Genomic DNA, 24,591 nt, shown 5'->3' on the forward strand with positions numbered 1-24,591 from the left:
GACCTCCCCTTTCTCCATAGAGTGGCATTGCACCGCTGCGCGATCGAATCCCTTCCGTCCGCGGAAGTGCTCGGAAGATGGACAGCTCTAAACGAGCTGTCGCTTGAGAAATGCTCAGAGTTAGAATCACTGGGGGGTTTACAAGCCCTCTCATCCCTCAAATCTCTGAAGGTCGTAGAATGCCCCAAGTTAGTTGCAGCCGCTTCATCGTCACCATCAGCATTGGTCGTGGAAGATCCCACCTCCTCTTCCTCTTCCCCTTGCTTGATATTGGACAAGTTTGACATTGATGATCCCTTAATGCTTCGCACTCTGCCTTTGAGAAGCATATCTGCCAGAGATGTTAAAATTCAATTTTGTGACGAAGCCCGATCCTCAGCGCTAGAAGAATGGGTATTGAAGAACCGAACCTCGCTCCAGAAGCTGAGTATATCGAATGTATCCTCTCGGCAGTTCCCGGTTGTGAACCTGCAAAGCCTCTCTTTTCTCGAATTTCTAGATATAAAAGAGTGCAACAATCTCCAGTCACTGCCGGAACTCCCATCGTCCCTAGAAGTAGTGTGCTTAGATGACTGTTCCTCGGAGTTGGAGGAGAGATGCCTACGAGATTCAGGTCCAGATTGGCCAAAGATTCAACGCATTCCTGAGGTAAAAATAGGAAAGTATAGTAAGGAGCAATTAGCAGCTACTACTCCGGCAGAGCACAGAAGACCACAGCTGGTATGAGTTTTGGTTTGATGTGTTCTAAGATTCAGCATCAAAATGTGTTTTTGAGATGCACTTAGTGAGCTCATTTCAGTCATTGAAAATAATGTTTCATAGAATCTATAAACAAAATTTTGATCTTTGTGTTACACTTTATATATATAGATAGATATAACCTTCTCTTGTTTATGAATAACAAAACACCACTCTCTCTATGAGTAGGATGCTTAAGTGCGCATTAACACGTCTTTAAGTTATGAATGCTTTTCTATCTTAGATTAGATGAGGAGATGTGATACTCTTATTGTGTATAAACCTCTTATCATTATTTAAGGCTTATGCACCATCTCCAAAGCATTTCTAGTTTGAGTTAAGTATCCAAACAATGAGGAACAATGAGGTCATTCATTTGGATGCCCAACCATATTTCAAACTTGAAACATAAGCCATCACCTTATTTTAAATCTATATAGTGTTACTACAAATAAAAAAGGAAAAGCTTTGCCCCAGGTTTACTCATGAAGAAGTAATGCTGCTTACTTCGTACCCTACAGTAGGCATCGCACTCATATGAGCCTTTATTGTTATCATAAGATTCCATGGCAGGGAGCAGAACAAACATATAAAAGCATATCAGATTGATAAAATTTCATAAATATCAGAATTGTGGAGCATACTGTAAACAGTTGAATGGAAGACATCTCAAGAATTAGTCACTTTGTAGCCAAGTAGTGCAGTTCACTACCGCAAGAATAAATATACAAATATTTCCTCACAATTTTCCTTATGACCCTAATCATTTGCCCCATACTTATGTTTTATTGAAGGAGAAAAATAGAAGGATACAAACCCCTTCTTAAAAGACATTGCAGTTCATCACATCTTTCTCTTGCTCCCAGGTTATATAGTATAGTGCACAGCAGGGCAAAACCAAGACAGGTTTAGAATTTCAGAAGCTCCTGATTATTTTCTTTTTGTAGATGCTCCAAGAGCTTTTGGCTGGTGCAGGCAAGGGATTGCATTGATTTATGATACAGGTTGAAGGAGATAAGTGGGGCAGGAAGTACCCGGATCTTGGGAATGATTTGTAGTTGCATACTTTGACAATGGAGTTGAAGAAGGAACTGATGCAGTCAGAAATTCTTTATCTTTTTGTAGTTTCCTCAGATAATTTTGCTGACATTGCTTATGGAGAAAAATGGATGAATGAGGCAGAATAACAGGTGATCAACAGAGTTAGAATGATGGCACAACATAAATATGGTTGGGGAGTTAGATCTATCGCATAAAAATGAGATAGTTAAGAGATGTTAGTTCTATTTTTTTGACTTAAGAAGATTAATCAGAGGAATCCTGGGTTCTACTAGAGAATGAGAACTTGGGCGGGAGGAACATGAGGGGTTCTTCTCCACTTTTCCTCAGCCATGCCAATGCCAGAGCATAACCTAGTGCTCGACCGACTGGTATAGCCACAGCATTTCCAATTTGCCGATATCTGCAAGTTCAGCACATTACCTCTGATTTTAAAAAGACATCAAACATTAAAAGTGAAATCTAAATGAGAGTTCATAATGTGCCATTAAATAGTTAGATTGTCGGTATTTCAAAAGTTAGAACAGTACAAAGATCAAAAACACAAAATTAGGAAGCGGTAAAAGCTGACAATTTCATCTGCTAGAATCATCTCAACCCCCTTAATACAAGCCACGATAGATCAAATGATTTCAAAAATCAAGAAGCAAATCAAAGATCTAAAAAGTAGTTTCATAAAGAATATCTCTGATTCATTAGAGAAAACAAAACTGAACTGACAATCTTCTTTCAGAGCTAACAAATATAGCTAATTAGTCTAAGAAGGTATGAAGGTCTAGAGTGAATCCATGATGTCAGAAGCAGAGAACCAACTCTCTTAAGTAAAAACTCCCAAAGGGTCCCCAAGAGTGGAGAAGAAAGGGACCAAGTTACTCTTAGAGAAAAAACCAGAAAGAAACAAACACGTGCATTTGTCCTTTGAATAGCATCCACTCAGATAAATTAAACAAGGATTTCCAGCTGATAAAGCACACAGCATTGTTTCCATTCACTTGCTTTCATCTTAAAGTAGCTAACTACATGCTTTCGGTGATGAAACAACTGACTGGAGGTAAGTGTCCCTCTAGTGAAAGAAATAGAGTAGGAGGGACAGCTGACCTTAGATAAAGTAGACTTCATTTAACATTAACTTACACATAAATGTTATATATATATATATATATATATTAGTGAGATAAGTTATATAATTTAAGTTATCTAGCATTAACTTAAACAAGCTTTGCATTTTCCATCTCGTGAGATAAGTGCAAAGTGTGCCTAAGTTAATGGTAGGAGAGCACCACACAAGGGTGCATATTTTTGTCAGTTCCTCGTATTCATCAGTAATACATGGGTTGTCGTCTGCAATAATACCATATTGATCTACATTGTTCTTTAGATTATATAAATTAGTAATTCATACTGAGAGAGTTGAAGCTTCAAACAAATGGAGTGGGGACAGAAAGAAGACCAACAAATAATACATGTGATCAAGCGGATGCCTTAAACCTAATTTCAACACAGAAAATTTGGTCTGGGTTCTTGGGATTTTCTACTTAACTTAAAATGTCAGAACCTGAGAAGGGTTAGCTACTTAGCATGTCATTAAATGTAAGTGTTAGTTGTACGAGTACCGGAGTACATAAAGTTGTTAATTTGCATGCTACGAGATTTCTTTACACACACAAGAAAATACAGCTACATGAGAGCACAATCAAAAAGCTAACTCATGAGAAAGAACCCATCAACCCTTTGGATAAAAATCTATAGACATGCAACCAAAGAGCAAGTCCAACAATGCATAGTAGAAGATGACAACTGTTATGATCATGAATGCTCTTCTCCGAGTAACATATGCACAAAACACTAGATGCAACACTGCATCACAGTCAGCTCAAGGTAGCACTTAATATTATAAGCCCCACTTTATTTCTGAATCTTAACCTTGGGCAGATTGTTTTTGTAATATTATGTCCAATTTGCAAGTGATGTAAGGCAGAAAATGCTTGACCCATTCTTGACACATATATATACTTAACACATCATTACATGGTTCGAGGCATGTCAATCCAGAGATCCAATATATCCTTTCTAAAGAACTTAGTCCAGTGCTGAGTAATTAAATCTCCATAAAGCTCAACCCAAGCACCAAAAGTAGTGCAGGAAAAGTACATAATTCAGAATTCAGACTTCAAATTTCTCAATAATAATCAAACAAAAAATCGATAGAAGGAGCATTCTAGTCTGCCTACACTGTTGCGGGCTTTAAATGAATTAATTTGTTCGGGCTACGTTTGGACAAACCATATATGTGATGTGTTTCTGATGTAATTCAAATTAGTAATGAAAATAAGATGATAATTAAAGGGTCATAAGAAGATATATATAGAAATTAAAAAACATGAAACCCAGGCCTACCTGTCTTTAACTGTACCACAGAATCTGTAATAGTCAGGGAAACCTTGCAATCTAGCACTTTCTCGAATAGTGAGGATTCGATCTTGCTCAGGATGTATTATGGCCTAGAGAGATTTTGAGAATCAGAAGTTCAGATCATGCAAATTGTCAAAATGAAAAGATAAATATTGCAGTAAAAGAACCTAACCTGACTGTGAGAATTAGGAAAAGTCAGCACTGTTGCCACCACCTCATCCCACCATAGTCGAGCAAAAGGTCTAGAAGATGTAAACAAAAAATCTCATATTAAAGCCTACATGTAGGACCACAAACACTGTTATGCAAGAGCAGTACCTCAATGACTTCCCTTCCTCAAAGGTCATGGCATAATCTGGAATCTGAGAGAGAAAAAAAACAACAACAAAATCATGATAGAGCAATTGAAGCAACTACCTGGACATTTAATTGTTCTACAATCATATGCATACCGGCACATGATGCAAAAACAAACAGAAGCTGTTTCCATGTCAATGTAGAAGGTAAATATGTTAAACAATTATGCATCACACAACAGTCTGGAAATGGGTCATAGCTGAAACAATTACCTCTAAGAGAACTAGAAGGCACAAAAGCTGGAAAAACAAAGATAGTAGGTTTCCCTTTCTTTCTTTCTTTTTTAATTTTTATAAGAGTAGGTTTTCCTTTTCAGATGAATAAAGTGTTGTTTATTACCAATTGAGCAAAGAAACAAAGAAGGCGATCAACTCAGAAGGATAGCATTCTATATTGATAATTTGATACCAAAAAATTTTCTTATAAAACTCTCCAACGACACAATATCCATCTTTTAAAAGGTAGAATCTCTGATTCATTTCCAAATTAGAAAGTAAAAGTTGAATCTCATGTAAATAAAATGCAGCAGGTAGAGAGTTTGAGGGAGCGGAGCAGCAAGTCCAAAACCATGTAATACAAATGGAACCAAATCTGAGTTTGAGGAAGAAGCATTGAGTTCTCAAACATCCATAAGACAAAGAAAGTAAAGAGGAAAAAATAAACATAAGAAACTATCAGCCATTTTAATCTATAAACTGTGAAGCACAATAGCACATGATGATGATAATTGTAGGACTGCGCAAGCAAGGGGTACTTGCTAGGGCATATATGCTATCATGTGTAAGAAGAAACTCCAAGTTTTGAAATAAATACTTTACCAGTGGCCTCCCAGATGGTAACAGCGTTCGTTCTACTGTTGGATCTAGCTTAACAGTATTGTCAGGTCCAACTATGACCCCTGGCAGATCTCTAAAATTAGCTCCCTGGAGAAGTGAAGAATTAAGCATAGTGAAGAATGGATTATATTGCACTAATATTTCGTTAAAAGTTGGACAGAAGATAATTAAAAGCAACCTTTCGTTTAGGAATTTGACAAACTCGTAGGTAGTCATCCTCGCTTAGAGGTAAAGGCCGATGATCATACAACATATGTTTGGAATCTTTTGCATCATGCAATTTTAAGCCAAGAATCTCTGAACACAGATGAAAATGAATCAGGAATATCTGAAGATAAAAGGGAGAATGATGCACAAAACATGTGACATGTTACAATTGTTCGAACAGACAGATGTATGTCTTAATCATGCAGGCCATTAAGTTGATAGCAGAGCCAAAACATGACATACAAAGAAAAGTTCATTAAAATTATCGACTAATCGACCCAAAGTGGATCTTTTCCTATGTTAGATCCCCTTTGTGGCATTTTACGATCTATACATTTGGCTCATCTTTTCCACAGGACCATGCCTTACGCACTACAGTGATCGATAAGAAGTGAGGGTGTCGATTAAGTACCCTCCCTATCAATCTCTCCATTTTTTTAAATTTTCCTCTCTTGAATGGGATCAATTGTGGAGCCCCTATTCTTGTGGCACAGTCGGCAAATGCTGTTGAACATGCCTTAGCTGACATGACACTCCTTGCACAACCCAATGCTGGAAGTGGGGCGCTCGTGCACAAGGTCAAGGGTTCAATCCCTAGTTTTGGCTCCTTATGGAGATTTAAATGGTGCTTGGAACATGCGTCTATGGGGTGGGTTGAACTCTTGTCCATTAGGTCTTGTTTGGTGTGATGCTAAGCTCCGAGCTTGGTTAATTGGTCTCATTTCTTAGTTTTAATTTTTTAAAGAGTAAACTTGGTTAAATATAAAAAAAAATAAAAATATATCTGGTTACTGAACCAGATTAAAGATTTATGAACTAGTTCAAGAGAGCTCCCTAAACTCAAAGTAAACAAGGCCTTAAAACCTACGGGCAGTAATCATGATAAAGAAAAAAGGGTCAAGGAAAAGTATAAGACAGTTCAAAAGGACTACTTGAGCTTCATTTACTAGATCAACAATTTGTGTGGTTTTACCTATACCTTGAAAGTTTGCTAACAAATAAAAAAAATAACCATTAGATATTAAAAAATCAGAAACAAAAAGAGATAATGCCTATTAGATGAGAAAATCCTTTGGAGTCTCTCCCTATTTATAAAGATCAGCAAAAATTAAGAATGTTAGAATTAAATAATTTCCATCAGGCATTTTAGAAACTAATGGTATATATTTTCGAGCAGTATGATATATGAAGAGATCGTGAAGAGATCAAGATAGCAATCTGAATATAAACCCCATGAGAATTAATTTCAATGGAGTTATGCCACGTCAATCATTCTTTCTCCAAATATTCTTTAAACATGACATTTGTGACTTGACAGTTCCACTTTTTCACAGTACCCAATTATGTTTCTTTCCTGAACATGGCAAAATGCAAAGCATAATACACTACATTTGCAGTAATTTGCGTTTATCAAGTCAGACAAGCAGATATAAGGCTGCAATGAAGGACACCAGATAGGAACACACAGTTCAAGTCTGTCAGGAAATAAAGAAAAAGCTATAATGTCACTTTTTAAGAACAATGTAAAGTAACCTAAAATGTCATCTGCAAACTAAAAAAGCTAAAACATATTAAACCCTTGACAATCCCAAACAGCCACAGTCCAATGCAGAGTTTGGATCCTTCTTACAATTGATTAATCTTTTTCTTCTTCTGTATATATTTCTTATAGAATCAAGAGGTTTATTACTACTTTATTCTGCAAGGAAAGAATAGTTAATGGTTCTCATAAAGTAGATAACAGTTCCCAACTTAAACCTTATTAATTATGAAACATTAATATGTGACTTACAAATGTATTGCAAACTAAGATGAACATATAGCAACTCAATAGTACAGGTAATCATGAAAATCTACTGAGTTTCTGTGGTATGTCAGAACAACGTTTACCTGTTCATAATATGCTTGCTTGCTAGCATAAAGAAGAGATGCAGTTAAATGGGACTGAGTACAGTAGAAGTCTTCCTATAAAAATTGCAGATCAGTTGACAAGATTTTAATCTACTAGACAAGAACACACAACTTCTGAAGATAAGCCTTGCCAAATGCTTACCTTCAGACATTCCTCAGAATTATGGGCAACACAAAGTCATCTTCTGAATGAAATGTCTTTAGATAATAAATCATATTAAGATGGTAAAATTGATTGTAACATAAGTATATCTTTATATATTATATATGTTAGTTGTTATTTAATATTTATAAAATCAAAATATGGCATCAACCACCTCATTTATCATAATTTAATAATACAAAATATATCCTTTCAACAGATAATCGTCATCAGATACAATCAGAGAGAATCAGTCAATACATTTATTAGGCAATGCAGTTGCATTAACCATTGACGGTACCAAATGACCCCTAAACATGTCATCTATGATAGAATGTACCAGTGCATGGGCACACGAACACTCACCTACACAAGGCTTGGAGAGATGTACGCAAGCATACCCTATTTCTAAGGAAATATTTTCCAAGCCTTTTAACAGTTGAACCTATTATCTCTTGGATGCAAGGGGCAAGCCTCACTGTTATAAAAAGAGATGGACCATTTTTCATTGTGACATAGCATGACCAAATGGTACATAACTAAACATTGCAAATAGTTGACTGGTACAATCATGTCACTATAATAGGAATGAAAATCACAACTGAGCAATTGATTCTGAAACAGAATTAGAAATCTATGTGCATAAAAGTAGATTGTGTAGTTAAGCTCAGACTTCAGAATATAACAAGTCACCAGGCAATGGGTCTTTTGAAAGGATAAATAACAAACCGTTCTTAGTTGACCGAATGTATCGCTGGAACTCAGTGTAAGGACTCTTTCCATATGGCATTTGGTCACTAACTTCCTTGTTTGTCACCTATAGATAAGATCAAACTTTTGTATGGCGTAACAGGCTGAGATTGCAAGAACCCAGAAAACTTAAATGAACTTGCTTACCGCTGGAAGATCAGAAAGAACATCTTCAAGAATAAGTGCCTTTTCTAACTGCCGAGGTACACCCTTGTCATACCCGACCAAATTACGCTAATAGAAAGGTCAAAACATTGAAATTAGTACAAAAAGGAAGTTATTTTTCCAGACCAAAACAAGACATGGTAGAACAACAAAGTCATTTCACCGCTTACAAAAAGACAAATAGTCTCAATTATTAAGATTCCTTCAGTTATAGCTAGATATATAGAGAGTTTCTTGACCAATACTTGAAACATAAAAGGAAAGGATATCCTTCTGTACTAAGATAAAATCTTTCAACTCAACTTGTTCAAGCAATTAATTTACCACGATGATCTAAAAAAAACTGTGATGGAACTAGGTACCAGTAGGTCTATGCTCTATGATATATCCTTTATTTTGTGTTCAGATTATATATACAAGGTTTAAAAGAAAGAAATTAATATAATTGTAAGCAGAACTGTACCACTATAACATGGCATCCCTTTTACAAATAATAAGGAAATTCTTCTACTTGCTCCCATGAGGCCCAAGGCTCGAGCAAATATTAACTCTCACAAGAGTATTATTAACTTGTAGAATATAAACAAAATCTCCTCTACTTCCTAAATGCTTTTTTGTTATTTCTCCATTGTCAAACTTCAAATTACTCAAACGGCATAATGCTAAATTTCCAAGATGAGGATGATGGAACAGCTTGCAAGGTTCAACCAGATAAAAGCTAAAGAGCGAACATGCAAAGGAGAACTAATGCTGACAGACAGCTGTAATCAACATACTGAAAAAAGTCAAGTGAGTATGTCTACACAATTAGAAAAATAAGAGAAAAACTTCTACCTATAATTTCACCTCAAGATAGATAGCAGAAAAAAACATGCAAATATATGTTAGCCAGAATCAAAATCTTGTTGCACTATGCAATAGTTATCATGCAATAGCAAGCAGACTTAATTTTTTAATTTCTATTTCTATTTAAAAATCAATAGATTAAAAACAATTGCATTTATGGTACCTCAAACTCCAAGGGAGAACCATACTTCAAAATCACTTCATGTGTAGGAAGTGGAAACTGTGGTAGTTTCTACAGCGTTAAACAGAATACAAGGTTAGCAACGATAAAGCAAATATTCAAGTAGTAAACAATGATTACTTGCCTGATTAGGATGACAGCCCCACAAGAAAACACGCAAACGGAACTGCGGAAGGCCATAACAACCAGCAGCCATGATACCTAACCTTGCTTGATAATTCATATACACTAAACGGCTTAAAGCATATCTTGCAAGTGTAGCCTTAGCAAATTTCAATATGTCAACAACATTTTCCATCAAAACATATTTGGGCTTCAAAAATTGCACAATGTTCATGAAGACAACTATTTGTCGATTCCGTTCATCATCTAGTGGTGCATCAAAGTTTCTATACCGATTATAACCACTAATACCTTGACATGGAGGGCCCCCACATATAACATCCACATCACCCTGAAATAATTAACTCAGTTAGAGACATTAAAAGCTCAACAAAGCAAAATAAGATTCACATTTAATAAAAATAATAGATAGATAAACCAAAAGGAAAGCACAGAAGAATAAAAATAACACTTACAGGAAGTGGCAATATCTTAGATTTAAGCCCTTCAATTACAAAGTTATGTATTGCCTCTTCACAGTTGCTGAAAAAAATGTCGATATCAGAGATTGGTTCATGGCTTTGTGAAATTTTCAATGGCATGAACTTGCATACCTTAGTCCTTCAATTGGCTCCCAAGTATCTTCATTATGACTATAACCCTTCCAACGTACCTATACATGGCAGTTGACATCATAATAAATTGATATGAAATAAAGAAAGGAGCAATAAATTCCACTCAACTAGAGAAAGATATTACTAAAAGTTACAAACAGAGAACATTATGAGGGCAACCATTGAAGATTTACAAACAGAGAACCATATGAGTGCAATCATCAAAGAGACAAGCTTTCATGTGATTCTTAGATGACAAGTGAAGTCTTCTAAGCTAATAATTTCACACCGAGATAATAATGCACAATATATTTTTATTAGACTTTGTCTAGGATTAACAAAGAAAGGTTTTCTGGAACACATATGATTGGAGGAAGGCATGCAGCTTTTCTCAGTTTACTTCAGATAAAGTTGGATTTGTATACTAGAAGTGTACAATTACTATATAAAATTATCATAAACAGATACCTGATAACCTGATAAAGAAGAAATTGAGAAAGGAAGTATATTATGGCTACAAGATTATTATATATTTATATCAAGTAACAATTTGCCCAGCATCATCATGCTGAAAAAGAAGATAGAAGGAGAGAAAGGAAAATCAATAAGCATCATTAGGTAAGTGATTTCTTTGTCATTTAGCAGTCAGAAGTTTTCTTCCTTAAGTAGGGGTATTGTAGTTTTCTATCACTATAGATATAGTTCATTTGGCAAAGTCACAAAATCTTAAACTACACATAACAAGAAGAGTCTATCGAGAAGGCTTTCTTAGGGTATATCCTTGTCCCGTCCCTTTTCAACCTATGATAAAAAACACGATATATTCTTCTGCTCTGGTCGGGAGTGAGTTGTTCATTCTAGTGATAAGGCTTGTTATCTTCGATCTAAGATATTCAGAATAAAGATCCGGAAAGAATTGTTGGCTTTCTCAATCGCTTTCTTGGTCGGAACAGCAGCGCCGGACCCGATGAAAAAAATTGGATCACTTCTTATGGATTCATTGGGACCGCATTCCTCTGAGACTATGTGGTATCAGAGCGATGATCGATTGATCAGAGATGTGCCTGAGTATGGGAGACTCATAAAATAGCATGATCCGTCAGTGTCAGACTGACGAGTTGGCCATGGAGGATGCGGCGTGTCGGACTTTTGAGGAAGATCGACGCTTTGGTGCTCAATTGCTTAGAGGGTGCATTTTGAGCTTGGACATGCATAGAGGTGGTACCATAAGTAGAAGTGGGGCCATGCAGTCGTGGCAGGACTGCCATGTCTTGTGCAAAAGCACGTTCCAAAATGTTTCGATGAAGGATGATCGCATAGATATATATATACTCTTTCCAAAATGATAATGAGCCAGCTAGCGAGGCAAGAGAGTCATCATCACTTCCATAATTCATACTACAACTTTTCTAATGACCTTATACATGGAAAATTAAAAAACTCAGAAGTAAAATTTGGAGTTCGATTTTGGTCCCTGATATGAAAAATCATAATTTTGGAGCTTCGGCTAATTTAAGCCATTTTTACCATGGTTTTAGAGGTTCCGATCTTATTTTAATAATAGAAAAACAAAAAAAACATCAAAAATCATGAAAAATATTTCAAAGAACATAAGAAATAGCATAAAATGGGAAATTTGGTATAATCCATTTCAGCACAATGAGCTATCTCGTAACTAAATAAAAGTCAAAAGTGGATCATAGATATTTATTTATTTGAGATAACTGGCACTTTAAATAAATAGATTTTCCCTAAAAGTGTGCTACACCCTATTCCTATTAGTCCCACATCGGAATCCATCCTTTAAGATAATTCTATGTTTTGCATATCTCCTCAAGGCCCTTTATAAGAAGTTGAGTCTTTGGTTGGTATTAATAACCATATAGTTTTTAATCCAAACCAAACCAATCAAGCCGAGCTCAAGCCAACTCAATACTTGAGCATGTCGATCTCGAATCTGCTCGGCACTAGAATGAGTCAAGCTCAAGCCAGCTCGAAACTAGAACAAGTTGAGCTTGAGCTTGCCCTAACATATACATACCAAATATGAACAAATTTGACTTGAGCTCATATAAGCCTCTTTCATTAAATGACATAAAAAATTTCACTATGAATGATAAACAGGTATATATTTACATCATTTTATACTTATAAAAGCTAATTCTTTAATTTTATCATCCAATATATATTTCATTTTCCTTTAAGATTCATCAATGCATAAACATGTTGCATGTGTAAACCCCAATATCTGATCTCTTGTTTTCTATTAACACATATCAAATTAAAACCATAGATAGAACATAGATTTATAGTAAGAGCAGAAAATTTCTAATCTTATGAGAAAAGTCTTGGCATTACAATTTATAATTTCTACTAGCTTCTTTTGGTAGCTTTATTTTCAATGAAGCTCATTTGCATTCTGCATTAGTCCATTACTAATCCGAACCCCGGCTAACCATTTTTTTCTTAACCACCTCATTCATCAACCTCTTAACCTTAAACAATGGGACTTATTTCCTAATCCCCACGGTTATGCCCAATAGTAGATAGCACATGGGGAGAATGATTGGACCTATTGGGTTGTAGCAAGAGTAAAATAATTTTCCATAGATCTGGAGAATTTATGGAAAGAATGATTGATAAATCATATTTCATTAGAATTCTTGGAATCCAATGACCTATACCTTTAACAAAGTGTGAACAAATTTATTATGTATTTTCATGATTATTTAGAAATAAAATCAGGTGACAAGAACTATAAGTTTTAGCAAAATCTAGGTCATAAATGAAATTTCTGTTATATTTTTTTTATCATTTAATTTATATAGCTAGCATTCAAATTTTAGCCATCACTACTACTGAGAACCTTCTGCAACAAACAGATATAATGATTTGTTTGCCCACCTTCAAATAAAAATCCTGGCTCCGCCAAAGAACCCAAGGCTATGTCAACTGAAAATTGTTATCTTTAAAAGATTTGGAACGATTATAGGCAGAGAAAAGAGCAGATAATAGCCAAACAACCTAAGGTCCACCACTAAAAGGCTCAAAGCAAGCAAGATATAATAGGGTAGAAAACCCATGATGTTTGTCCTTAAATATTTTTGAAAAGAAGTCAATTAAATAAGTTCATTGATCTAAAGTTTGTAGAGAATAAATACAAATGGACATGCTACTATTACAGGATATTTAAGACCACGTACCTTAAATTTCAAACCACGCTTTCCAACATTAGCAGGATCACCATAGCAGATATCAACTAGCCTTGATACTTCATATTCTCCAGAAGGGAGAGAACAATCTTGAACATCCTTTCCAGAATCTCCTCCATTAGAATCGAGAGACTTTGCTTTATCAAGACCAATATAACGTCTGCATAGTTTCTCCCATTCCCTTAGTAAGTCAAGAAAATCATCTGCAGTTTCATTCCTGACCTATTAAAATAACATGTCAATGCATGATTTTTAAACACTGCATACAATCAATTTAAGACTACAACCAAGCAGCATACCTGAGTCTCTGGATGATTTGATTTCAAGCTTTGGCATGCAACACCATCAGAATCAACAGCCCATCTCTATGGAAAACAGAGTGTAAAACATTTAAATGAAGACTACCTACTACAGTTTCTATGTAATAAATAAAGCACATCAGGAAACAGCAGACAGCACTAAGTGGAATATACATACCGTAACAAGATTCAGACCAGCAAAGTGAGTTCCAAGAGCAAGCCCAGTTGACATCCCGCCGCAACCGCAATAGAGGTCCAATAGTGCTAGCTCCATATTTTCTGACTCCTGATTCTTATGCTTTTTATCTAGGAATAGCTTTTCCTTCGCAATGCTGATAGTCTCTATACTAGAGCAACTAGATAAGGACACATCATTCTTTTCTCTTGAATCATCTGAAAGTGAAATACAGAAGCACATCAAACTTCAGAGCACCGTTACTTAGATGACTCGAACCAGAAGGATAAGGAACAAATCAGAAATGATGAGAAAACTAAGAGTTGATGAACAAAAACTGCACTTTGTACAAAATATCTCTTAGAGAGAAGGCAAGAAACAAAAGATGGCATGAATTTTGTGAAAATGGCATCCTCAAAGTTGCTGGTGACATGAAGAGTCATTATAAAGCAAGTGCCATAGTACTATGACAAACAATATAGATAATATTAATTTCCTCTTCACAGGAAATTAGCAAATTGGATATCTCCATTTTCTACTTTATCATCTAAGGAATGAAAACTAAAATAGGATTATAAAAGAACATTCACTCGAAAACATACACATCTTGCAGCTCAAAACATGCTTCAATACCAGAAATGCAGCATACAGATGAAGTCCAGATAGCACTTTTTATGTTCCATTTACATTACTAAATATGAACATGCAGAACAACAATTTAATATCTATAAGAAAAAATTGGAATGGAAGTCAAAGTACTGTTTCCCAGAAGATTCAAACTTTAGAACAATTAGAATGAAAACATAATAATAATATAGGTGATGTTACAGATTAGTTTCATGATTTAGATATAGCTGTTGTGAAGATTGAGTGAATAAGAGCACATGCCCAAGTCTTGTAAAAGATATTAGTATTGTCAGACAGAATTTGATCCATCTTAGACGACTTACAGATTTCTGTAGAGAATGAAGTGTACTCAACAGAGTATTTCATGTCATAATAGAAATAGCATGAAGAAATTGAATTAGACTTCATTTCTACCTGCAATGAGAAAAGAAAACAAAAGGAACTGATTATTTATGACCTTGTGAAATTCCAATCATGAATTACTAACAAAAAGAACCAATGGTATAGTTGTTTCTGATGTAATTATAGCTGGAAATGAAATGAAGAGAGTGCATACGCTGGGTGGAACTCGTACAACCCTGACTTTTGAAACAATGCAATCTAACAAGTTATCATTTTTCAAATCTGAGGAAAAAAGCCTCTTTTTGTCATGGAATGCTGCTTGCTCTTTCATGACCTGAGAAAAATACAAGTTAAAAATGTGATATGGCATTAAAAGTAACTCTTTTTGATATATTTGCTGTAGAATTATAAAGCATGCCATGCAATTTGTTAGTTACGGGTGGTGAAGGGACCAGCTGATCCACCAACTCAATCCAATTCCAATGACATCATCAAGTTTGGATCCTAAATAGCATACTCAATGATTACTAGATTATAGAAATATATTTGAATACAGAATTTGAGGCTGATATGGTATTCATCCCTAAAACTTGTCCCAATATTTTAGGTTATTTCTTGATTTTCATCCTGGTTGCAGTACCAGATAGTTTAGCCTCTTTAGATTACGTTTGACTCATTGCAACAACATCTGCAGCGTCATCGGAAAGCATGTTACACTAAATAGAGCATATTGGATTTCTAGAACCAATTATAAAAAAGTATCAAAGCTCACTGTATCTTCAGCCCTGAAAAACCACTGCACTGTGAAGTAATTTTCTCCTCCTATTGTTTCAAAAAATTCCAAGATCCTGCCTATGTAATTTGGCTTTCCCTTTGGACCCTGTCAAAAATCAAAGTGTGTCATTTCTATAATTACAGCAACACTCAAATTAGATACTATTGCACATTTAACGACAAAGAAAATAGCCCTCAAAGAGTGTTTCCTTTGGTATTGAACTCTTATAGTCCCTATACAGACACGTGTCAATTGTGCAATTAAATGGAAAATATAAAATATAGAGGACAATAGTAAAGCCTTAGAATATCTAGACTGAAAAGACGATGAAGTGTTCGTAACTATTAGAGAGTACCATAATACCATGAAATCAACAAAATATGAAGGTAAAATAGCACGAGTGGTCCCTTTATTTGCTTCCAGTTTGAGACTTTAGGTACACATATGCCAAATAGAGGACTAGCTATAAGATAGAAGTAAGAGCCATGGAAACGTAATTAGCTTTGCAAAAGGTAAATTCTAGAACTATGTTATGAACTTGTCCTTTTTTGCAACAATATCTTATTCCAGGTGTAATTTGGGTACATATTCCAATCTCCTTAAATTACAGAATTTAGTACACAACTAACAAAAACAGAATAGAAAAGAACGAGCTTCTATGAAGCAATGCAAAATACTGCATCCCTTACTCACTTTCACATATGCACAGTCCTCAATGTTTAAAATACACCCACATATGCTAGCTTGCAGGTAATGGCACTTGACATCTAAGACGATTTCATCCTCATCATCAACACTACAACATATGATATCATGATTGAAAAAAATGACATTAGTAAGTCTGGCTAAGAGAAGGCCAATCTGTCAATGCAAAAGTATACGTGAATGGATTGTCACTTACTTGTCAGTTCTTCGGCCATTTCTCCTTTTAGCCTTCAAAACAAAGACATCCCTACCAAAAGTTAATTTACAGGAACTTCACCATGATGATGGTAAAAGCTGCAGTTCTTTAAGTATAGATTAGCTTTGCAGGTGCAAAGTCAAAAATGTTCACTTTAATATCATTGTAAACATGTGAGTAATTGTATAGTTATAAATTTCAGTCCAGAATGAGTTGTAACTTAAATACAGAAAGACAGAAGGAGACACTTCACTGGTTAACAGAGGAGAAAGGCACTAAGGAATTCAGCAATTTTTATATGATAGGGAAGAGGGTCCAGAAAACCATGATTGTCAAGATTTAGACTTTAAGAACACAATGAATGCATTCAAAAACATTTATAACATATGCATTCAAGGATATCAAATCCTCTTTCATCTTTTTCTCCTTTTCCCGGTTTTATTTTTGCTACGAAGAGAGGAAAGGCTTTCAGCAAGTTTTTATACGTGAAAAATGAACAAATAAATAAACAAAAGCCCAAACCTGCATAAAGAAGAGAGGCACCGGAGAGAAAACTATAATGGTGAATTACTGAAAAATAATTTTTTCTATCAGCAAGGAGGAAAACGTAAATTCAATCGTAAAGGGAAAAGGTAGAATTCTTTTAACAATGAGACCGCAATTGCCATATAAGTGGATAACAGAAAATAGATCGTGACAACAATAGAATGAAAAACACTAGCAATAGAACCAAAGTAGAGAAGGAAAGAAATGCGTGTAGGCAAAGAAACTGGAAAATCTTCAGTACAGTGCATTACTTCTGGAAGTTAGGCCCATCATAATTGCTAAATCAACAAAAAAGAGGGTAATAAATTGGCAAAAGATTAAATATTGGATGAATTATTTAGCAGAATCTACTGCTCTCACGTCGCCCCTTGATCAATGGTCAATGGATCAAGAACCATGAGTCTAGATCTTATATCGCAACTTGGCTATGATGGAACGCAATGCGGTTACCTTCTCCACGTAATGATTAGGCCACATTCGCCTTGCTTCCTCCTCCGGCACCGGAGCCCCGACGAAGAAGCACTCCTTCTTCTCCAAATTTTGTGAAACCTTTTTCGAGCTCAATTTTGCCTTCTTAGGAGTCGGCAGAGGTACAGGTTTCGGCTCAGGGGAGCTGGCAACACTCCTCCGCGAGCGCCCCAACCCACCATTAGCGGCATTAGCCTTGCCACGGGCATTGCTGCTCCGACTAATTGAGCAAGCACTCTCAATCCTCGGAGATCGCCTCAAGGCGCCGCTGTTGGCCGATCGAGGTGCCAAAACGCCGTCATTGGCGCCGTCATTGCCGGCAGTCGAGGAATCCGAGGCAGATTCGAGCGGCCCGAGGGTTTCCGACGACATCGAGGGGATTGAAACCCTAAAAACCCTAGATTAGGGTGGAAGGCGCAGAGAGGGATTTGGGTTGTGGACATAAATGAAAGAAACAGATCTACGACGGGACGCCTGGGCGGGAGATTATATTACTGGGGGGGTTAAATGGTAAAACTGAAAAATTTAAAGCGAAAAAAAGAGGAAAATAAAGAGCTACGATTGGCGGCCGTGTAACGGAAATAACGACAAAGCAATCGTTGATTTCCTAAAAATAGAAAGGAGCCGTTGCTTGCTCGGAACTGGGGGAGAATCGTGGCTGTTCCGATTTAAAGGCAGTTCGGAGATTTTTTAACTGGAAGGAAGATCCATTTATTACCAAGAGATTTCGGGATTTCTGGTTATAATAATATAAACAGGATTAAAATATGCTTCTTTAATAGCTTGGTGAGTTTATTTTTTTTTATTTTTTATTTATTTAAAGAATAGCTTAATGAATTATTTCGTTGTTATAAATGTCATCAATATATATAATAAAAAATAATAAAACGTGAAAATAATTAATATTTGTTAGATATGAGTCAAAAAATAAATTTAATTAAATGCCCAAATATATATATATATATATATATATCAATATTCAAATTAGGCTTACAAATATAAATATAGGTTGAAGAGTTATAATCATATCATTATATGACTTAATTAAAAATTATCATCTTTTTATGTCTTACACTATTTTTCCTATTAACATTTATCATCTTGCCATCTATGACCTTAGCATTAACAATGACACTATGAAGAACTTTTAAGATTGGTATTCCTAATAAGATCCAGAAATGAACAAGCTCCTGTGGCATCATTATGATCCTTTCATTGAATAATTTTCAGATAGGAAATCAGAATAACATGATCTTATGAGAGAATTAATGATCACAACTCCCAATTGCTCATAAATACAGTAACACTGGTGAAGTGTTGATCTTCACCAAAATATATCCACATGCTGTCACTTCAGACAACTCTTTGCAGTTGGTTTAGAACCAATATTTCCCTGCAATTTCTTGTCATGGGATCATTTGTCTATACTCAAAATTTGAAGATTGTCCCATTGCCGCAATGGTAGCTTAAGCAAAGTAGAAGCAGAAGAGAGAAAAATGGATATGAAAGTGTGCATCACCACTGCTACCCAGCAAGAAGTTTCAACTTGACCTGCACTGCCAGTACACTACCATCTTTCTCTCTATGACAAGAAAAGAGAATATAAAAAAAAAGAATGGAATTGGTATTGGTAGGGAGCTATTGAGTAATTAATGTTCCTAGGATCCATTGACTAATGAAACTGTAACAGTCATATTTGATATTATTCGATCAGTTTCATAGCATTACAGACAGAAATAATATTGGTAGCATCAAACTATTTTTGACAAACTAGAAACTAAAACTTGACTCAATATGCAATAGACAACATATGTCTGTATTTTCACTATGTTTTCAAGACCAACAAATTCCCTAATGATACTGTTTGAACCAAATGTGTGGTTCTGAGAGATATAGACATCTATGACTTTTGACATATGGTATTTCCTTGAGGAGCAGCACCATTTTGCAAGGTGGTTATGTGACTTTGTTTCTGATCATTATGTATATACATTTCTTGGATAACATCAATTTCAAGTTGTGAAAACAAATGTTCATCCAGCAAATGTTGATCAAAAGGTGGGATAAAAGGATCACCTCCATTTTTGAAGAAAATGTCACCTTCATCAAGCAACTGACTAAAACCATATGTAGATGAGTTGAAATAGGTATTATTTGTCCCATTTTCACTGTTTGGAAGCCATCCATAATTGAAATCATTATGAACAAAAGTAGTTGACTTCGATAACAAATTGCTGTCGTGCTGCTGAGTATCTATTCTAAGATCTTCACCAGAGTTCTTCTGAAGAATGCCCTGTTGATCATAGTTTTGCGTGATCATAGTATTTCCTCCGGATTGATTGTTGTTGTCCAGTCCAAAACTCTGGCCAGATTGAGGATAATTATATGCCGTATAAGTAGTTACTCCACTTCCAGCAATATACGGATGTAGTCCAGAACTTTGCTCTGCATTAGTGATCTCACGCATAGTACGCTGCTCACTGAGGGTTTGCATGCTCATATCTCCTATGATCGGAGTAGGATACCATGCAGCTTCCCTTCTATCCTCTAATGCCTCATGAAGAGTACATAGCTGATCAACGCTATGCGTGCTCATCATACTTCCTGAGATAGGTATAAGGTTGTCTATATCGGACACACTGTTAACCGGTAATTGCAGATCATGATAACTGGGACGGCTGAAATCTCGTAGGCTCGTCTCAAGGATGTTCTGAAACTCATGCAGTCGATCAAAGTTGTTCATGCTCATAAAATTACCTTGAGATTGATGATCATAACTCTGCGGGAAAGTTTGGGCAGGTTGAGAGTGATTGAACGTCTCAGAAGCGGACATTGCAGCAATGGGGGTAACGCCGCAGACATCTTGCCCTTCTGTAGCTTTTTTCTGACCACAATTCTTTCTCATTTTCACCTTAGGTTCTTTTGGTTGCTTCTTCGTCATCACCTTCTTCTTCTTCTTGATGTCAGGCTGAGAACTCGACGGCCCAGGAACGATAGCTTCGTTAGCCTTGGTATCCTCCTCCTTCGGCTTTTGTCCTTTCTTCTTATGAATAGTGCATAGCACCCATTTATTCAACTACATGATTAGAAAAACTTCTATATTGATTAGATAAATAAAAGGAAGAAGCTGTTGCTATCAAAAGTGATATATAACTATCTCATACCTGTTTGGGAGGTTTAGGGCCCTTTCTTTTAGTAGATTTGCGAGGAGGAAGAGGAGGAGGAGGAGGAGACTCCTTGGAGCCGTCATAGATCAAGTACTCGCGCATGACCCAATTAGTCTTTTCCTGATCCGCCGCATTGTAGAAAACTAGACCTCTTCTCCTGCCAACTATCGCTTTGTTGAATTTGATCATTTTCTCTCGGCCGGTTGCCTTCCAGAACCCGTAAGGTGTCGTCCGCTCCGGGCGAAGTCCGAAGTCATACTTCCTATCCCTTGCGGTGAAGAAGTACCATTTCTTTTCACCATAGGCTTTGAATTGTTCTGCAAGTAAATGCAATGGAGCACTTCTTTCCTTTTTCTAATAAGTAACAGAACTCTTTTAACAGTTCAAAAGCTTTTCTTTTCTGTTTTTCTATTGTTTGACTATAGAAGAAATCAAATTTAAGCCATATAATAGCGTGTAAAGGCGACCAGTAAGTGAATAAGAATACCAACAACAACAATAAATAAAAAATCACCCTTGATTTAGTATCAAATATATGAAACATATAATTAAATAAACTTGCATGCTTGCATACGGAGATTAATCTAGTATATGTACCGTGTAGCTTCTCTGGATGGTATTGTAGGATGCTAATGTCATTGAATACGTTATACAGTAGCGGTTTTCCGGCGATCTTATTTCTGAGGTAATGTATCACAAGCTCGTCGTCTCGCGGATTGAATCGAAAACCAGGTGGAAACCTCGGGAGGCCGACGTCGTTCTGCTGTGCATCGCCGACGCCATTAAATATAGGGTTTTGGCCTTCCATCTAAGCTATTGAGTGTGCATTAAAAGAAGAAGGTGACAAAGAGGAGGAGAAAGAGAGACAAAGATGAGGGATAGAGTTTTCGAGATCTACTACCTTAACGTGAGAATAGTAGAATACGCGTCCCCTTTTATCCACTATACTATCCTCTTTTCTCACGTACAAGGCTATATTTATATTTATCCAATCCAGAACTTGAAGAAGATAAACATATATATATATATATATATCTTCTCCCTTTATTCCCCTATATATATTTATATCGGAGATTTATTCTCGGCCGTCGATCGTTTGGAACTTATCTTATCCGGTTCAGGTTTTCTGTGTCGATCTTTTACATCTAGGATAAGAGGTCAGATAAAAAGTCTGGGTTTATTAGTGGATACCTCCGATTTATTCGAGATAACCCGGATCGGTTTTATCTGGAATCGGAATACGACAACAAAGTCGGTGAATACGTCCCGAGTTCTGGCCAAATTGTTCATCAACACTTCGATTCATCTGCACCGTACGCGTGTACATCACTGAGATGCCTTCACTCTCCTTATTAGCCCAATTCCGTCTCGAATCTTCTTCCCAGAAGAGAGAAGCTTCGGCGAAATCGAGAAAGGGTAAAGCTACAATCCGTTCTTCTTTCTTAATCCGTCCACTTAATTTCTCGCCTCTTTTCTATGAAATGTCTGGGATTTCGCCGTTATTTATTTATTTTTTTATTGTTGGGTGTTACAAGTTGAGGCATAGAATTTAGGAAGAGCATCATTTGTGGCTTCTTAATTTTTAATCTGTGAATGTGATGTAATAGTAGAATAATAAGTAGTAGTATTTTATTCGAGAAATCAGCGAGATTTTGCGTGTTCCTTCACAAATTTAAGACTTGAATATATACAATACACCCAATGTTTAGTACCCTACATGAATTTCATTTGGAGAAAGGACAAAGATCCCTTTTTTATTTCAGAGCTCTTTGTCATGGTTGATACAAATTGGAAGGTGCGCCTTCTGATTGATTAGTGTTGCATGGAGGCATGAGCATCATATTTGTTAGTTTCATGTAATTGTACTGCCGAAAAGAGGATCTTTTTTTTCAGCTTGTAGAATTCAGTGTTGCAATACTGCTAGCTTCTTGTATTTTGCTTAAAAGACTTAGATTTGTCTTTGTCAATGTGCAGGTAGAATTGAATTTGTTCTGATAGATCTTTTAAAATGGTTACAAGCATAAGTTCTGCAACTTGATGTTCTTTTTATTATATTTATATATCATATATGAAGGGCATTAGGATGAAATAAAGAAAAAATTATGATTGTGTTGTCAATGTACATTTTTGTCAGGAAAGCAACTCAGTTTTAAGCTGTAAGCTCATATGTTGTTGAATTGTTTCAATTCCTTAGCAAATTAAATAGTACAAACTAAAAAGAGGCCCACAGTTGTCAACAATGTGGTATTCATTGTAGAGTTGTATCTGATCAATATAACTATCCTCCCAAGAATCTTTGAAGTTATTGAATATCCTTAAAGATAAGTGATTTATCTGGTAGAACAGAAGGGTTCTGGTAAAATTGCTTCTAGATGACTTTTGAGTTGGAGAGATCTTTGAAACTTGACTACTATAGCATCTCACTTTAATCAAATTGCCGACCTCTCTGAGACTTATATGTTCTCATTTATTTCTTATTTGTACCTCATGGCAAGATAGTTAATCTTGAAGTTTGCCTGATCTGTTGATGCTTTCTTCATGGTATGCAGTTGAACATGGGAGCCAAGTTTCTCATCGGCTCTGTGGTTGCATCCTTCGTTATTGCTTATGCAGTTGACAATTTAATTGCTGACAGAAAACTATTTGGAGGTCAGTCATTGAGCTATTATTATATTCATCATGAGGCAGTATTTCATTTTCCACAAGTCATGCTTAGACTTTGTATTTCTTGAAACCAGGCACCACCCCAAAAACTGTCTCAGACAAGGAATGGTGGGAAGCCACCGACAAGAAATTCCAGGCCTGGCCTCGCACCGCTGGTCCCCCAGTTGTAATGAATCCCATCAGCCGCCAGAATTTCATCGTCAAATCTTCTGAACAGTAAGGAGATAGTTTGTGATGCAGCTTTGATATGCTATTCCATGCTACCCTACCCTAATCTATTGCATCCGAGTTTAGTTGGTAAACGGATTTCTCTTAACCTCCTGGTCAGGTGAGATGAGATCCTCCAGAGTCCAGAACTCTGCTATCTGAAGATATCCCTTCCTTTTTTTTCCTTTAATGCCGCTTCATGTTGTAATAAGATTCAGTGTAGCTTAACAGAGTTCTTGATCAATAGTTAACGAAAAACATGCTGCTTCTGTTCTTTGCTTGCCCTCTCTATGCATTTTCTGATTGATGTGTTGGATTGAGGATTTATTCTTTTAAAAGTGTGACTTTAATTTTAGGACTAATTTACCTTTAGGTTAAATAACAAAATAATTGAACAGTGAGAGCAACTAGATCATCAAGATGAGATGGAACAGTACTGAATCCAAATATCTTGGATATGCACACCAGCAGGCCATTAATTTGCTGAAGAACAATGCCTCAGTAATCACAAGTCCTTCCCTTAGTCATCCATCATATAGCAATTTAATTTCAGCATGTTGGAAGATTGTCAATCTCATTTTCTTGCTCATAACTCACGAACAGTTGTATCTATTTCAATCAGAATATGCAGAGGTTAAGAGGGTGAATATTATGTGAAAGTTGCAGATTCAGCCCAAAATTTTCATACAATATAGAGCAGTAAAACGTCTGCAATTGGCAACTGGATGTTCCTGGACTGCAAGAAATTCTTTATTTGAAGCAAGGTGATTAAGTGATCTGAAACAAATGTTTACCTTATAAAAGCCATTCGTCTATTGTAGTTTTTATTTTTATTTTTAAATCTCGGGTCCACACAAAATGCTAATATTCAGTAATATTTAGAGAACT

At 36.0% G+C, this 24,591-nt stretch overlaps 3 protein-coding genes across 8 annotated transcripts; 1 reads left to right on the forward strand and 2 right to left on the reverse strand.

The window, feature by feature from the left end:
• Positions 1-512: 512 nt before the first annotated feature.
• On the reverse strand, positions 513-18,254 carry LOC140770279 (DNA (cytosine-5)-methyltransferase CMT2-like). 3 transcript variants are annotated; one of them, XR_012106011.1, is made up of 22 exons: positions 17,648-18,251; positions 16,652-16,683; positions 16,444-16,546; positions 15,748-15,855; positions 15,190-15,309; positions 14,957-15,047; positions 14,010-14,224; positions 13,832-13,897; positions 13,524-13,754; positions 10,321-10,379; positions 10,183-10,249; positions 9,729-10,058; positions 9,587-9,655; positions 8,560-8,646; positions 8,392-8,479; positions 5,581-5,699; positions 5,385-5,489; positions 4,528-4,571; positions 4,382-4,451; positions 4,195-4,298; positions 1,556-2,200; positions 513-643 (listed from the first exon to the last, which is right to left on the reverse strand). XR_012106011.1 is itself a non-coding variant. In XM_073111378.1 (21 exons), exons 1-21 carry the CDS (start codon positions 18,035-18,037, stop codon positions 610-612), a joined length of 2,532 nt encoding a protein of 843 aa, XP_072967479.1. In that variant the 5' UTR covers positions 18,038-18,254; the 3' UTR covers positions 520-609. The 3 variants fall into 3 exon arrangements, 2 of the variants coding, with proteins under 2 accessions (XP_072967479.1, XP_072967478.1); XM_073111378.1 differs by lacking the exon at positions 1,556-2,200 and having other exon boundaries at positions 520-643; positions 17,648-18,254; XM_073111377.1 differs by lacking the exon at positions 513-643 and having other exon boundaries at positions 1,192-2,200.
• Positions 18,255-19,396: 1,142 nt separating this feature from the next.
• On the reverse strand, positions 19,397-21,779 carry LOC140771012 (uncharacterized). Its single transcript, XM_073112359.1, has 4 exons — positions 21,734-21,779; positions 21,430-21,640; positions 20,830-21,149; positions 19,397-20,741 (listed from the first exon to the last, which is right to left on the reverse strand). Exons 2-4 carry the CDS (start codon positions 21,638-21,640, stop codon positions 19,566-19,568), a joined length of 1,707 nt encoding a protein of 568 aa, XP_072968460.1. The 5' UTR covers positions 21,734-21,779; the 3' UTR covers positions 19,397-19,565.
• A 331-nt stretch (positions 21,780-22,110) lies between these two features.
• Positions 22,111-24,421, forward strand: LOC140771013 (uncharacterized). Of its 4 annotated transcripts, none has more exons than XM_073112360.1 (4): positions 22,111-22,248; positions 23,382-23,481; positions 23,571-23,712; positions 24,370-24,421. In XM_073112360.1, the coding sequence occupies exons 2-4, from the start codon at positions 23,388-23,390 to the stop codon at positions 24,404-24,406; spliced, it is 273 nt and encodes a 90-aa protein (XP_072968461.1). In that variant the 5' UTR covers positions 22,111-22,248; positions 23,382-23,387; the 3' UTR covers positions 24,407-24,421. The 4 variants fall into 4 exon arrangements, with proteins under 4 accessions (XP_072968461.1, XP_072968462.1, XP_072968464.1 ...); XM_073112361.1 differs by lacking the exon at positions 24,370-24,421 and adding an exon at positions 24,326-24,356 and having other exon boundaries at positions 22,112-22,248; XM_073112363.1 differs by lacking the exon at positions 24,370-24,421 and adding an exon at positions 23,825-23,977 and having other exon boundaries at positions 22,114-22,248.
• The last annotated feature ends 170 nt before the right edge of the window (positions 24,422-24,591 follow it).

This window comes from Typha angustifolia, chromosome 11, assembly GCF_048772165.1.
Source record: "Typha angustifolia cultivar Huaian chromosome 11, ASM4877216v1, whole genome shotgun sequence".
Lineage (NCBI taxonomy): Eukaryota > Viridiplantae > Streptophyta > Magnoliopsida > Poales > Typhaceae > Typha > Typha angustifolia.

Bases quoted from the DNA above. Each gene is read 5' to 3' on its own strand.
- LOC140770279 (XM_073111377.1), bottom strand. From the start codon at position 18,037: ATGTCGTCGGAAACCCTCGGGCCGCTCGAATCTGCCTCGGATTCCTCG. The intron at 15,856-16,443 runs GTGAGTAAGGGA...GATTTTTGACAG, and splicing joins AGGACTGTGCATATGTGAAA to GGTCCAAAGGGAAAGCCAAA. The intron at 9,656-9,728 runs GCAAGTAATCAT...TTAACGCTGTAG, and splicing joins GGGGCTGTCATCCTAATCAG to AAACTACCACAGTTTCCACT.
- LOC140771012 (XM_073112359.1), bottom strand. From the start codon at position 21,640: ATGGAAGGCCAAAACCCTATATTTAATGGCGTCGGCGATGCACAGCAG. The intron at 21,150-21,429 runs GTACATATACTA...ATTTACTTGCAG, and splicing joins CCATCCAGAGAAGCTACACG to AACAATTCAAAGCCTATGGT. The intron at 20,742-20,829 runs GTATGAGATAGT...CTAATCATGTAG, and splicing joins GCCCTAAACCTCCCAAACAG to TTGAATAAATGGGTGCTATG.
- LOC140771013 (XM_073112360.1), top strand. From the start codon at position 23,388: ATGGGAGCCAAGTTTCTCATCGGCTCTGTGGTTGCATCCTTCGTTATT. The intron at 23,482-23,570 runs GTCAGTCATTGA...TCTTGAAACCAG, and splicing joins TGACAGAAAACTATTTGGAG to GCACCACCCCAAAAACTGTC. The intron at 23,713-24,369 runs GTAAGGAGATAG...TGAAAGTTGCAG, and splicing joins ATCGTCAAATCTTCTGAACA to ATTCAGCCCAAAATTTTCAT.